This window comes from Phyllostomus hastatus, unplaced genomic scaffold, assembly GCF_019186645.2.
Source record: "Phyllostomus hastatus isolate PE091 unplaced genomic scaffold, TTU_PhHast_1.1 phas_scaffold_21, whole genome shotgun sequence".
NCBI lineage: Eukaryota > Metazoa > Chordata > Mammalia > Chiroptera > Phyllostomidae > Phyllostomus > Phyllostomus hastatus.
The window spans coordinates 17867926-17883262 of record NW_025334017.1 but is presented as its reverse complement, the minus strand read 5'-3'; the positions used below and the strand labels follow the sequence as shown (position 1 = coordinate 17883262).

The window sequence follows — 15337 nt, the reverse complement described above, 5'->3', positions numbered from 1 at the left end:
TGCTCCGCCCTCGGCCACCCTGAGGCCGCTGTGGCTTTGTAACGCGATAGGACGACAGGGTTTGGACCCTTGGAGCCACCGTAGAACCTCCCTCTTCTCTCTCAGCCATTCTCGGCGTTCAGAAGGCGTCTCCGCCGCGCTGGAGAAGGCGGGGCCGGCGCTTCCGGATAGGCCAAAGTTTGAGGCGCTGTCGCTCCGGTCGCCGGAAGTGCTGCAGTCTATTCCTCTCCAGAGCCGCTATCGCCGAGGTTATTGGGCTGCCCCGGAAGTCCTCCGCTGTCTCCCGCCCTCGGCAAACATGGCGGTGGACTCGGGGATGGAACTGCTATTTTTAGATACTTTTAAACACCCGAACGCTGAGGTAAGCCTTCGATTCTTGATTCCAACCCTGCTTCTCGACTTTGGGACCCTTACAAAAAATCCTTAGGCAAGCCTCGACTTTTCCTCCTGCCCGCGGCCGCTTGAATTCCTCACATACACACCCCCTCCCCCCAGCTGGGTGTGGGCATCACGTCTGAGGGAGGGCCCCGGTGGCCAGCTCATTTCCCTGAATTATCTTAGATCTCCGCGTCTTTGATTGAGTTGGCTGTACTGTTGCTTTGCTCTTTTTGTCCCCCCTCAGCTTTAGGCCTTGAAAATGTCTTGGTTCTCAGGTTTACCTCAGGTGGAGTCTGGGAGGGGGTCTCAGACAGCTTGTGTTTGACAGTAGTTAAGGAGATGGGGCAGGTCCCGTCGGCTTCGTAATTTCTAAATTCCTTCTCGTAGGTACCTTTTCTAACGGGAGTTAGGTTGCCCAGATGTGACACTCATTCGGTTTAGGATTGCGGCGCTCTCCAGTTTGTCCTGAAACTTGAATACTTTCCTCTTGGAAAGATTTCAAACGTTAGGATATGAAATATTTGCAGGGAAACTGAGATAATCTTCAAACTGTAGTATAGTCAGTCAGTCGTTTTGATGGGTGAGGGTGGGGAATTGTGGAGTAATCTTTTCGTAATAAACTGAGCGCCACCGAATGTCTTACTGGCTCTGCAATACGTAAATTGTATATAGCTAGATAGCTAAAGGTTCTCAAAAGCCGGTCAGGAGTGAACTTAACCAAGTCCACAGAGAAATTTAAAAAACCTCGGAACCCACATTTTCTTTCAGTGTAAATGTAATCACTTTAGGGAACTATTTTTTTTTGGAGATAGTGATGATAGTGGGTAGTGGTTGTATCTTAATGTTTTACTTGACAAAATAAAAAGTCAGCAACGTTCTTCTAATTAACGGATGGTTTGTAAGTCTGTAAAAATAAAAAGTTCGGAAACTTCAGCATATTTTACTAACAGTGAACTCATTTGTGGTCTTAATTTCATGTAGGTCAGTTAGCTCGGTTCAATGGCAATACTTTCCTAAACCCAGCGAGGCTTTAGAAGACTCACGATGGAAGACTCACGATGGCAGTAGTTGCATCAGAACAAACCTGTCACATACAGAAATAGAGAACAATTAAAAATGAAAGCAAGAAGCATATGATGAATTAGTGTAGTAGTGTTTTAGTTTAGGAAAACTGACTTTCATTCACCATATACTTAAGAATCTAGTATTTGTTCATTCTTAGACAAACAGTGAGGACCATGAGAGGCTAGGACCCCAAGTATGGTAGTAAATACCTTCTGGCAGTGAATGGAAAAGGCTTAGTAGAGATCCCATTTGAACTGAGTCTTGAGGGAGAAGTAGGGGTTTGTGGGTAGATACGGAATATTGAGATGTTGGTTCTCAAGGAATTTATAACTAAGTGTTGGGGATTCTGTCCACAATAGTATGATTAAAATTAGAATGTGATGGATGCTTAAAAGAGACAGTGGAAATTCCTTGGGGTCTATCACCTTTATTTCCAAAATGCCCATCACTTTCTGACATACTAGGACCTCAATCAATATTTATTTAGGTCCCTTTAGTGGTTCAAATAAGGGCTATGTGATTTTAGACAAGGGAGAGATCACTTTTCATATGCAAGTATCAAGGAAGGGTTCACCAAGGCAGTTGGCATATGAAATTGGCCTTTTGTGGAACAGGATATGTTCCACAGTGATAGACAGGAGGGCATTCTCCTGGAGTAGTCAATCTCTATACTGTATACCAAAAACAGCAGTGTGAAGTGATACCTAAATGGCAGTTTGAAACCGGATCATAGAAGTTGTTGAATCCTCAGCAAAGGAGTGTGGGCTTTATTTTGTAGGAAATGGGCTATTTTGTAGTTTTTGAGCTGGGAAATTGTATGATTAGTAAAACACATTAGGTAGATTAATTGATGAGTAATACCTAAAATGGTTTAGAAAAACTAGAGGTGGCAAATCAGGACGAAAAGGTGAGAAGTGTAATGAAGACTGGAGTTAACAAATGGGCAGCAATCATTATTATCATTTATTGAGTGACTATTTTGTGCAAGACCGTGCTTTGGCAACTTAAAGACATATATAATCCTTTTATCAATTTTGAAAGATAAGTTATGTAGATGAGGAAATAGCATGAGAGGTTATGTGACTTTCCTAAAGACATATTGGCACACATTTCTTGGCTTTATTTATTTATTTTGTTATCCACACCTGAGGACCTGTTCATTGATTTTTAGAGAGAGGGGACGGGAGAGAAAGAGAGAGCGAGAGAGAGCAAGCGAGAGAAACATTGATTGATGAGCCCCAACTGGAGACTGAATCCACAACCTAGGCTTGTGCCTTGACTGGGAATTGAACCCAAGACCTTTTGGTCCATGGGATGATGCTCCAACCAGCTGAGCCGCATTGACCAGGGCCGATTTCTTGGCTTTAAAGCAGTGCCATGCTGTGTCCTGTGGAACTAATTAGGAGAGGATAGATATAATGAAATTTTGGATGTAAAACTGACAGGATGGCAAGTGATCTTTTGAGGAAGAATGAATAGCTAAAAATGATAGAATTCATGTTTTAGAGATAAAAGTACTGTGGGGCCATTGAGAGTAATAGAAAAGTCTGGAAATGGGTTTGAAGTGAGTTTGAGGGGAACAAGTTAATTTTAGTTTTTGATGTACTTAGTGGTATACAAGATATATTTGCAGCCTGGTCTGGCGTAGCTCAGTAGATTGAGAGTGGGGCTGCGAACCCAAGGGTCGCAGGTTGGATTCCCAGTCAGGGAACATGCCTGGGTTGCAGGCCAGGTCCCCAATGGGGGCCACGCGAGAGGCAACCACACACTGATGCTTCTCTCTGTTTCTCCCTTCCTTCCCCTCCCTAAAAAAAAAAAAATAAATAAATAAAATATTTTTAAAAAAGATACAATTGCACAGTAGAAAGTTGGGGATTTGTTTAACATTTATCTATGAAAATTGCTTTTGAAGGTGAGGTGTAGCTCTAAGAGGGGCAATACAAGCAGCAGCAACAGCAAAAGCCATTGCCCTTGCTTTTAAAGGAGTTTCTAATCTGGTGGGGAAGACAAACGTTTATTCAGGTTTCACAAGGGGAATTCTTAAAGAGGTTTGAGGGCACTGAATGAATTGCAAATTGTGTTTGTGGTTTGTCTTCCACTTTTTAAGAAATAAATGTTATGTTAGTAAATTTTATTATAGAAAAATGTAAAAGCAAAGGCTTTCATAGTTCCATTTAGTCCCAGCTATCATTAATTTAAAATTTTTTTCCCACATTCTCTAGTAAATATATATGCTTAAATGTATGCACCCATCACCCACATTAATGTACTGATAATGTAATATTGTCTTGTGTTATATTTTTTTACCTAAAGATGTGTTGTGCATCTTTATAAATAAAGAAGTACCCCTGTGTAACATTGTTAAAAGCAAGCATCATTTGAAACATTTATTTTTTTTTTGACCTGGTAATACATGGATGAGGTACAAATTCAAAAAGTACGAAAGGGTATACAATAAAAAGCAAGTCTTTCTCTCATCCCTGTCCCCAAGCCATCCTGCTTCCTTCCCTAGACAGTCTGTGTAATCATTTTTATAGGCTGCATATTATTTTTTAAGTGGTAATGCTATATATATATTAAATTCTTATGCATTTAGGCTTCTGACTTTTTACAGTGATGTGATATTGTTGACGCTAAATTATTTTATACATCTTTAATTATTTCTTTATTTTCAGAATGGAATTGCTGGGTTAAAATTAAGTCCTATGAGAGTGATTGATGCTAGAAAGTCCTACTTCATTTCAGAGTTTTTTTAAGAAACCAATTTGGAACTCATCTGAACAGAAGTGATCATGAAAATGGTAGGAATAGATGAGATAGCCTTAGTTTACCCTTAGAAAAGAAGGGGAGACATCTGTACTGTGACCTTTAAACACACAATGACTCCTTCTGAATGGATAGATGTGGCTCTCAGTTTTGGAATCTGACCAATCTATTCTTCACATTTCTGTTAGCTCCCTAATCATACAATAACCCTTCTATGATGTTCAGTCTGTTTCCTAGGTTTATGTTTTTTTCTGGGTATTTTAAGCTCCTACTTCATTGTAATTTAAACTCTGAAAACACAATGTAATAAACTCTTACTAAGCAAGTAATAAAAGTCCTTCAATCATTAAATTAACACACTGAGCACTATGAATATGAGTAAACGCAGACTTGGTTCTTGTCTTTTTGAAACAACAGTCTAATGGGAGAGATAAAAGAGGTGACTACAATTTAATTTGATAGGAGATTTTGGAAGTATAAAGAAGAGGCACCTACTCAGACTTGATCTGGCTCATCCTTCGGGAGGAGGTTGACATCTGAAAGGCATTAGAACAGAGGAGCGTGGGTGGATTCTAAGTAGACACAATAGCATGCTAAAGATGAAAAAGAGCATGTTGGGTTATACATTTGGAGTGATGAAAAGGGACTATACTTGCTTTTAAGATCAAGAAATTTGCCTGACTTGGGCAGGCATGTCCACTGTGATGCGGGTGGTGCCTTTTGTGTGCGGTGGAGGCAGCCTCTTCAGAGGCCTCCACGGATGTGGGCCCCTGGAAACGGAGTCCGTCATGCTGGTGGTGGTGTGCACTTTGAGCCCCGGTACAGACAGTTTCTTTAGCTCACCAGATCCCAGGTGAACCAGGCCAAGTTCTTCAGTGCAACCATGTGATTCTGGATTCTCAGGCGCTTTTGGCACGACTCAAAAGCTGTGCTGGGTCACTTCCTATATCCAGATCCTTCCCAGTGGACGGATGAAGAATTAGGCATCCTTCCTGATGATGGAGACTGAAAACGTAGACTCAACTGTTTACAAGAGCTAGGTGAGAAGTTCACAAAGTTATGGACTCCAATTCATATTGGATATTGAAGTTGTAGAATAAAGTGTTTTGGTCAAGAATGAGGAAACAAAAAGAAAGAAATTCGGCCTGGGGATAGTAAGGAGCAGGGATGAGATATACATTCTAGAGAGACCACATTGCAATAGGAGAATGAGTTGGAGCTGAGCAAGAAAGAAGCACAAAACCATTTAGGATCCTATTGCTGTTTTTTAGATTAATGTGCATAGTGTATAGAACTAGAAGGGATGACAGCAGGAATGGAGGGAATTACATAGATTTGGAAGCTATTTAGAGGTTTAATCGATAGGACTTGATGGATGTTTAGGTGAATGATTTAGGTGAGAGAGGACGAGGAAGAAGCCATGGATGATAGTGATTTCTGTCCTTGCCATTGTGTGGATGGTGGTGCTGTCACTGATATAGGAGAGTACAGTTTTGGACTTGCTGTGTTTGTGGTGTCAGAGGGACATTCAAATGGAGATGTCCAGTTGGCAGTTGGATATAGTGGTCTGGGGCTCAGGAGAGAGGTTGTAGATGGACATAATGGATTTGAGTTGACTTTTGGAAGTGGATGAAAATCTTATTTCTTGTAATTCTATTGATTGTACTTGGCTACTCTGTGCTACTTCACGCCCCTATTTTGCCCTGTAATTGTGGTGAATTACACTCGCAGTTTCTTGACCCTTCCAAATTCTTGCTTGCTTTCCTTTTGTGTGTGCTTCTTCCTTTGCCTGGAAAACTTCCTTCTCTTCCACTGATTGTTTTCTTGAGGAATTAATTAGCTAAGGTGCTACTTCTTTCGGGAAACCTTCCCGATACTCTTTTACCCCCACAAATTTGAGTTAGGTAAGTACCCCTATGAATTCTCATAGTTTCCTGTGTGTATCTGTATCAAAGCAGTGTATTTGTCTGTCACAACAGATTGTTCCTTAATGGCAGAGACTGTCTTGTCATTGTAGCCATAGGACCTATGTAACTTGGAACATGATAAACATTTAATAAATGTGTAGAAATAATTATTGAATAATAGTGGTAGTACCTAATACAGAAACTCCTGTTTACAGACAAAATAGATTTTGAAAGGCTGTTTGTAAAACCTTAAGTTCATTTCTATAGTTCCACGATGACTATCTCCTAACCACTAAAACCACCCATTAATTAGTGGTAGGCAGGGTAGAGGAGGATAGAATTGATAAACTTTTGTTCTAAGCTTTTGTAAGTATTAATGAGACTTGATAACCATTTAAGTAAAGGAGCTTCTATGTACAGTCATGCTGCATAAAAACGTTTTGGTCAGCAACAGACTGGATATATGATAGTGGTCTTATAAGATTATAATGGAGCTGAAAAATTACTATCACCTAGTGTTGTAGCTCTTGTAACTTCCTAGTATAACACATTACTCATGTGTTTGTGGTATGCTGGTGTAAACAAACCCACTGCATTGCTAGCTGTGTAAAAGTATAGCACAGTTATCTATAGTACATAATACATGATAATAAACATGATAACAAACAGTGCATGATACATGATAAACATAATACATGATAATACTTGATGATAAATAATATTACTGGCTTATGTATTTATTATATTATACTTCTAGTTATTTTAGAGTATACTCTTTCTACTTATAAAAAGTTTGCTGAAAAACAGTATGCTGTGCTTTGCCAACAGGAAATTCATACATCTTGTGTTTATTCATCTCTTGATTGCATCAGTTTTTCTTGTGCTTCACTTAATCTATTATTTTGTTCATCACAGCCCCTAAATGTTGCACAGTGACAAAATCACCTAATGACACATTTCTCAGAATGCATCCCATCATTAAGTAACACATGACTGCAGTAGACTTTTTAAGTAGAGGAGTTCCTTATTGGAAGGACACATAGCACCAAAGTTTGAGGCAAAATGCTTTTTTATGTAAGTCTATTGTAGTATTTGTTGAATACCTATAGCATATTTTTAATAATTAGGATACAAGTTGCGCTGCTGTCACAAAAGTCAGAATGATAGTGGATTGGATGATGGATTTTCTCTTTCAGTAATCTGGTTTTAAGTATTCTAGGGCCAATATGACAGCTCTACATTCTTCTGTACTGTTCCCCTGCCATCTTTAGAGTATTGACTCCTTCGTTCATAATAGCTTATCATAACTTATATATTCTAGAAAAGCAACAATATTAGAAGAAGAGGTGGAAGGAGTTTTCTGAAGTTGAAGCCTTCCCATTATAGGACTTGACCCAGAGTTGCTTGTATGATTTTCATTTTCATCCCATTTATCAGAATTTAGTAATCATGTTCACATTGGTCTTTAGGTCACTTCTGCCCAGCTCAGGTTTCTCTACAGGAAGAAGAAAATGGGCATTGGAAGACAACTATCAGTCAGACTTACTCTGAACTCACCCTGTTTCATTTATGTCTTTGAGACTTGAAAGCATTTGAATAGTAAACATTTTATTAAGATTTCTAGGCCCTATATATTTAATTATAATCTTTGAGTTTAAATTGCAAAATTGGGAAGTCATCCTCTTATATTTTAGGAAAGACAAATTTAACAGTCTTTTGGTGTGTTGATATGCATGATATTCTTTGCTGCTTTGAGAGACTGAAGACTTGGTCTTTCTTGGTGCAAATAATATGAACCATTCTTCCCGTTGTGAACTTTAACCACTAGGTTCTGATGGTTGGCTGAATTGCTAGGAAAAGTTGATGAAAAATAGTCTAAAAACAATGTGAAAAGTTTTAAAATTATTGATCACAAGAGCTTCTTTTGTTTGATTTTATGTCAGATGATAACAAATAAGTATACACTACATTTATGCTATCCATTTCTTTTGTTTGATAAACTTAGTTTGTGTATTTTTTTTCTTTTTTAAATTTCAGAGAGGGTTTACCCCAACTATTCAGTATCTATATGGCTTCCATTGATATTTTTTGGTATGTTAAGTTTAATACAGATCCACAATCCCTTACCTATAATTCAGAAATTCTAAAATGGCAGAGAAACCTGCCCTGAATTCATTTGGTCATGTAGTCTGATCTGAACTGACATGATGCTAGTTAGAAACTTTATTTATTTTCAAATTTTTTTATTGTTGATACTATTACAAATGTCCCCTATTCCCTCCACCTTTTGCCTATAGAATTGTTTCTATATGTGATGACAGAAATATTGTTTTGATTACAAGGTATTGTTCCAGAAGCCACTGGGGGTGTTAAATAATAAGCAGTATTTGTATTATATACCTTTCTAAAAATCTGAAAGGTCCGGATTTGAAAAAGTATTTGATTTTACAGGTTTTCAGTAAGGGACTGTAGGTCTGTACTGGCCTAAACAAAACGTCAGGGAGGAAAATGTGCTGTAAAAAATGTTGTTATGCATATAGAGATTTAACCAGGTACATTTTATCATCAGCTATTTTTAAAGAGTGATTTATATGGCATTATAAGTAACAGAATAACAGTGTTTTAATGATACGGAGTTTATTTTAAGATTATTTTTGACATTTTGAATGAAAAATTAAAGATAGGTAAATTTTTTTGAAGATGGATAAATTTTGAATAGACAAAGTATTTTGCTTACAATATGTCCTTCTCCCCCACCTTTTTAAAGCAAAGTTCTCATATAGATGTGGTTCGTTTTCCATGTGTGGTTTATATCAATGAAGTCCGAGTCATACCCCCAGGAGTAAGAGCCCATAGCAGCCTGCCTGACAATAGAGCATATGGGTAAGTCAACTTTTCAAAGTATTTGGACTAAAGGTTTTCCTTGAAACAGATCTCTTATTTTTTTGTAATTTATTTATTTTAGAATTTTTATTGAATTTAGTGGGGTGACATCGGTTAATAAAATCGTGTAGGTTTCAGTAGAAACATATTCATAAATGCAAAATTTTAAAGTAATATTTTGTAAGTTAAAAAAAAATCCCTAAAACTTTATTCAGTAATACTTATGTTGCTTTGTAAAGTGACTCTAGGTTTTCTGTATAATCCATGTATCATTATAAACTTGAAAAGAATAATTATTTGACCTAAGTACTAGATTAAAATTTTCTTTCTTACCCTGATCTGTGTAGCTCAGTTGGCTGGGTGTTATCTGCAAAATGAAAGGTCGCCAGTTGGAACCCTGTCAGGGCACATACCTGGGTTGCATTGGTCCCTGGTTAAGACATGTGAGAGCACCAGATCGATCACCGTTTCTCTCGCGTTGATATTTTTCTCCCTCCCTTTCTCCTCTCTCTAAAAATAAATACATAAAATCTTAAAATTTGTCTTCCTTTTTTTAAAACTAGAGAAACAGGTTTATAATAGCTCCAAAGTATTCTAGGGTGGCATAATGTAGTAGGTGAAGTATTTTTAACCTTTTTTTCTTGAAAATAAATAAGAATTAGTCTGAGTATTTAGAAATACATTTTTATTATTACTTTTTTATTACACTATTTTATAGTAATCAGTTTTCCTGATTTAATGACAATCTTCTTGGCCTGATACATGTGTCGTTTTGAAAATATGTAGCTTCACATTAACCATTAGCTTTACTTAGCTAGTTTATTATTTGAGGCTTTCTCTTTCTTAGGCTCTGTGGGAAATAAAATGTTAGATGTGGTCACTGATTCGGAGTTGATAACTTTATTATAACTGACATAAAATAGAGGAATTTGGTCTTTGTTGTAACATGAATAATCTTCATCATCTTTTGATTTGAATTATATATCAATACATTTTATTATGTGAATGCTGTGGTAACTCATTTTTTTTTATGTGAATGAGTTAAAGAAGCTTTTTAGTTGTGAGTGTTATTGTACAGATTCAAAATTTAAGGGCTCATTTCTTCATAACTGTGAAAAGTAGCTGGTTATATGTAGAAGTACATATAAAATCTTCAAATGGCCCTGGCTGGAGTGGCTCAGTGGATTGAGTGCCAGCCTGTGAACCAAAGGGTCGCTGGTTTGATTCTTAGTCAGGGCATAGGCCTGGGTGTTGTGGACCAGGTCCCCAGTAGGGGGTGTGCGAGAGGCAACCACACATTGATGTTTCTGTCCTTCTCTCCCTCCCTTCCCCTCTCTCTAAAAGCAGATAAATAGAATCTTTAAAAAAAACGAAAATAAAATCTTTAAAAAAATATTCAAATGTTTTCAGGTTATTCAAAAGTAAAACAAATGCAAAACAAAGCAATAAGAATGGTTAATATTTATAATGACATCATCACGATTGCTTTCATATCTTTTTTCCATGTTTAAGGAAATAAAAACTTACTTTTTTTATAATTTCTTTCTACTTTTCCTATAAAAGGAGATGTGTGTAGAATGGGAAAGGAGTAATGATAGTGTATCCTGCAGTCTACTCTCATTGTACTGCTTTTGGTCAAAAAAGTTCTATTAGTTATCTATGGCTACATAACAAATTAAGTGAAGTTAACATCCTAAAACAGTAAAGCATTTATTATCTCACACTATTTTTAAGGGTCAGTAACCTAGGCATAGCTTAGTTGGCTCAAGTTCCCTCATTAGGTTATGGTCAAGATATGGGCCTGGCTGCAGAAGATTGACTAGGACTGGAGAATTAGCCTAGAAGCTCACTCTCATGGCTGTTGGCAGGAGATTTCAATTCCTTGCCAGGAGAGCCTTTCTGTGGGGTGCTTGTGTCACAACATGGCTTCCCCAAGAGTTTACTAATCCAAGAGTAAGAGTGCATGTCCAAAAAGGAAGTCACAGTCACTGTGTTTTATAACTTAATATCAGAAGTGAGTCACTTTTATTCTCTTTTTTTTGTTGTTATATATTCTGCCGGTACAGTGCGTGTGGGGGAACTACACAGGGCTATCAGAAAGCAGGAGTCTTTCGGGGCCATTTTGGAGGCTGGCTACTATAGCAGGCCAGTTGGATCTCTACCGTAGCTGCAATAAGAGTATTTGTTACTTTTTCCCTCTTATCTCTCCTTTTTCTTAGCTGTTCTTTGGGGTAGATGGCTGTTTATGTTTAAAAATGTTTTTTTTAATTGATTTTTTTGGAGAGGGAGAGAGGAAGGCAGAGGGGAGAGAGACATCAGTTTGTCCCACTTATTTATGCATTCAGTGGTTGCTTCTTGTATGTTCTCTGCCTAGAGATCAAACCCACAACCTTGGTATCAAGATGTATTCAAGATGACACTCAGACCCACTGAACTACCTTGCTAGACCTATTCATGTCTTAATAATTCCAAACACGAAATTTGCAGAAACAACTTTATACACAATATGTTACACAACAGTAAAATGAAGTATTAATTCAGTTACACAAATTTAAGATGTCAGGAAGCCTGACATCTGAAAGTTGAAAGTAATGTTAGATATCAGATAATATCTGTGCAGCATACTTTACAACTGTTTTATTGTAAGATTTAGAATTATATAAGTAAAATTAAAATCCTATAATCCCTTTATCCTGAGAGAATCCTCGCTGTTTTTTAACATGTCTTTTTATATATGGTTTGTTATTTTTTGTAAATATGGTACCTTACACAAGGTTAGGTTTGACTCAACAAGTTTTAAGATGAAAGTCTAAGCCCTGGCTGGCGTAGCTCAGTGGATTGAGTGCGGGCTGGGAACCAAAGTGTCCCAGGTTCGATTCCCAGCCAGGGTACATGCCTGGGTTGCAGGCCATAACCCCCAGCAACCGCACATTGATGTCTCTGTCTCTGTCTCTGTCTCTGTCTCTGTCTCTGTCTCTGTCTCTCTCTCTCTCTCTCTCCCCCCCTTCCCTCCCTAAAAATAAATAAAATCTTTAAAGATGAAAGTCTAGTGCAGTGAAATTACCATTGATTCTTTAAATAGCTTTTAAGTGACCAGGCCCTGAGTCTTTGGTGCCATAAAAGTAACGAATTTACTATCAGCCCTTTTTCCTTTTTCGAGATATTGGAGACCAGGGTCTAGTTTAAAGAGGAAGGATAGGAGGGAGAGGACTAGAGTTGCTGAGTGTGTAATAGTTGAATTCAGGTAAGGTAAATGTATGTTGCTATGCTGACCCCACTGTATACCATTCTGTGTATTTCTTTATTTCATTTAACATTGTGTCAGGACTACTTTTCACATCATTCAGTTTTATTTGGAAATATGATTACTAATGGCTGCATAATCTAATGAGTGTAATTATTTGGCTAGTTCTTCAGGTGGGGACCATTAGATGGTTATAATGAACATCTTCCTGAAAAAAAAAATCTTTGCATATGAGTGTTGCTATAGATATACTTTCTAGAAAAAAGTATTTCTGGATCAAATGGTGTGAATATTTTCTCAGTTTCATGAATTTTATTTCCATAATTATCTTTCAGAATGATCATACTTATTTGTACGTCTGCCAAAAGTGCATGAGGAAATTTCTGTGATAGTACTTTGGGTATTACACTTTTTACCATTTGGATTTTTTGTAAATAACAAAGCAAGCAGTGTTTAAAATCAAGATTTTCAGATGAGCCTAAGGAATTTCAGCTAAGGGTTGTATATATATCTAATGTAGCAAGAGTTCATTGTAATGCAGATTAAATAAGCTTTAATTTAACTGTAAATCTACAAAAATCAAAATATTGCATGTAAATTATTGCCATGCAGATTTCAGTTTTAAGCTTTAAGTCACAATTTAGGGCTTTGATGCTTAAATTATTATCAATTTGTATTAATGTGGATTAAGTTGAAATCAAATTATAATATTCAACTTGAAGTTAGTTAACTTCTGATTTATTTTGCTAATGAAAGGAAATAATGATACAGAGAATTATAAAACTAGATAACCCCATTACTGGTAATTAGAATTTCCCTTTAAAATAGATTAAATTTTTTTTAAAGATTTTACTTATTCATTTTCAGAGGGAGGGGAAGAGAAGAAGAAAGAGAGGGAGAGAAATATCATTGTGTGGTTGCCTCTAGCACACTCCATACTGGGAACCTGGCCTGCAACTCAGGCATGTGCCTTGACTGGGAATAGAACCGGCAACCCTCTCGTTTGCAGTCCATACTCAATCCACTGAGCTACACCAGCCAGGGCCAATTAAAAATTTTAAATACTTAGGTGTTTTAGAATGATCCCAAGTAGCAGGTAAAAGATGCTTAATGATTAAAATTTTAAAAATGATACTGGCTACTTGACAATTGGATGTGAATAAAATTACAGAAAATCTTACAATTAACTGTATACTTTTGCTATTTAAATCAGGAACATTATATCTTAATTCTAGAATTGATCTTAAATCTGTATGTACTTTTTTTTTTTTTAAATTTAGGAACTGTTTATTACAAAGGCTGACATTTCAACTTTGTTTCATTCACAGGGAGACATCTCCACACACATTTCAGTTAGACTTGTTCTTTAACAACGTAAGCAAACCAAGTGCCCCAGTTTTCGACCGTTTGGGAAGGTATGTACCTACTAGGTAATTTCACCAGAAATTCATAAATTAGTATGCAAGCCTTTCTATACTTTAGATAGAAGAAATTGGGTGGTAGACCCAAGAACTCAGGGTTTAATTTTTATCAGTTGGCAATATTAAAGAAATGACATGCCCCTAAGAAGGTGTTGAGTTTATTTATAAAATAAAACTTTAAATGTGCAAAACATTACCCATGTTTTGTTTGCTTTTTATGGGTGTATGCATTTTTTACACATATCACGATTTGATAGTAACTTAATTTGGAAAAGATTGCCTTTTGATTTTTAAAGTATATAAATACCATGAGAGCTGATGTTGTGTTTGTTTTTTATATCACACTACTGTGTAATTTAAAATCCCATAGTCACATTTTGTAAAATGAGAATTTTGTGATTAGAGACTTCGTTTTTGGATTATTTAATACATGCTAGGTATTATTAAAATGAATTATTTTGGTATTTGATATTCTGATATTAGATTTACTTAGAAATTATTTATAAAATAAAAATTTAAAAGGCAAATTAAAAATGGAAAAGATTTTACATTAGGAATTAACAGTTTTTTTAGACTTACTCTTTCATTGATTCTTCACTCATTACTAAATTATATTGATGATTTAACATTTTATTTTATTTTATTTATTTTTTGAAAGGTTTTATTTATTTTTTAAGAAAGGGGAAGGGAGGGAGAAACAGAGGGAGAGAAATAGTAATGTGCGGTTGCCTTTCAGGTGGCCTCCACTGGGGACCTAGCCTGCAACCCAGGCTTGTGCCCTGACTGGGAATTGAACTGGTGACCCTTTGGTTTGCAGCCCATGCTAAATCCAGTGAGCTACACCAGCCAGGGCTAACCTTTTATTTTAAATGATGGGAAGCTAAATAGTCTAAAGCAGCTAATTTTTAATATTATAGAATGTTTTCCTTATGTCAGTACCTACATGATAAAAATAGGTGCTTTTAAAAATTTTTGGTCCCAGTATAGTACATTTTTTTAAGACTATAATGCTGTGGCTCTCTATTCTGGCTATACATTAGAATTATTTGGGGCTTAAAAAAAAATACTGATATACCACACTCAACCCAAATTAATTATATCATAATCTCTAAGAGGTTTGTTTTATACTTTTTTAAAATAACATTTTTGGGGGAGTCAGTAAAACCCAGACTTTATAGTTTATTAAAGCAAAATGAAAATTTAGCATGATGTTATTAAAATGCTTGAATCTAAGAAAGACTTCAAGAATTGTGACGGTCAATGTTTGAGCCTACATATTTATTCCCATTCTTTTGGCAGCCTGGAATATGATGAGAATACTTCCATCATCTTTAGACCCAACTCAAAGGTAATTCTAGAAGTCAGTTTTCACCTTGTTACTGCTGTTTGTTTTCACCTCATTCAGGGTTTTTGACCCAGATAAACCAGTGATGCAGAATGTCAGCTTATTTGGTTCTAGTTCTGCAAAATATCATCCTTACTTATCTGATTCTTCTTGTGTTCATGAGCAAAGACATTGTAATGTCATTTTCACCTGTAAAGCTCTTTCTTCTAATTTTATACTTGAGTCAGGAAGAAGAGGGCAATTCCAGAACATGATAAGCAGGTAAATTACTAGACACCATTGTGTTCTAGTTAAGGTTTCCTAGGAATCATATTTCATGTTTCTTTCA

General features: G+C 36.5%; 1 protein-coding gene across 2 annotated transcripts in view; it reads left to right on the top strand.

Moving 5' to 3' along the window:
* The first annotated feature begins 245 nt into the window (after positions 1 to 245).
* VIRMA (vir like m6A methyltransferase associated) overlaps positions 246 to 15337 on the top strand; it is a 59964-nt gene continuing 44872 nt past the window's right edge. For both annotated transcript variants that reach the window (XM_045861090.1, XM_045861089.1), the window contains exons 1-4: positions 246 to 361; positions 8884 to 8999; positions 13572 to 13658; positions 14964 to 15012. In XM_045861090.1, the coding sequence (XP_045717046.1) occupies positions 299 to 361; positions 8884 to 8999; positions 13572 to 13658; positions 14964 to 15012 (315 nt within the window). In that variant the 5' untranslated portion in view covers positions 246 to 298. The remainder of the gene's footprint in view (positions 362 to 8883; positions 9000 to 13571; positions 13659 to 14963; positions 15013 to 15337) is intronic.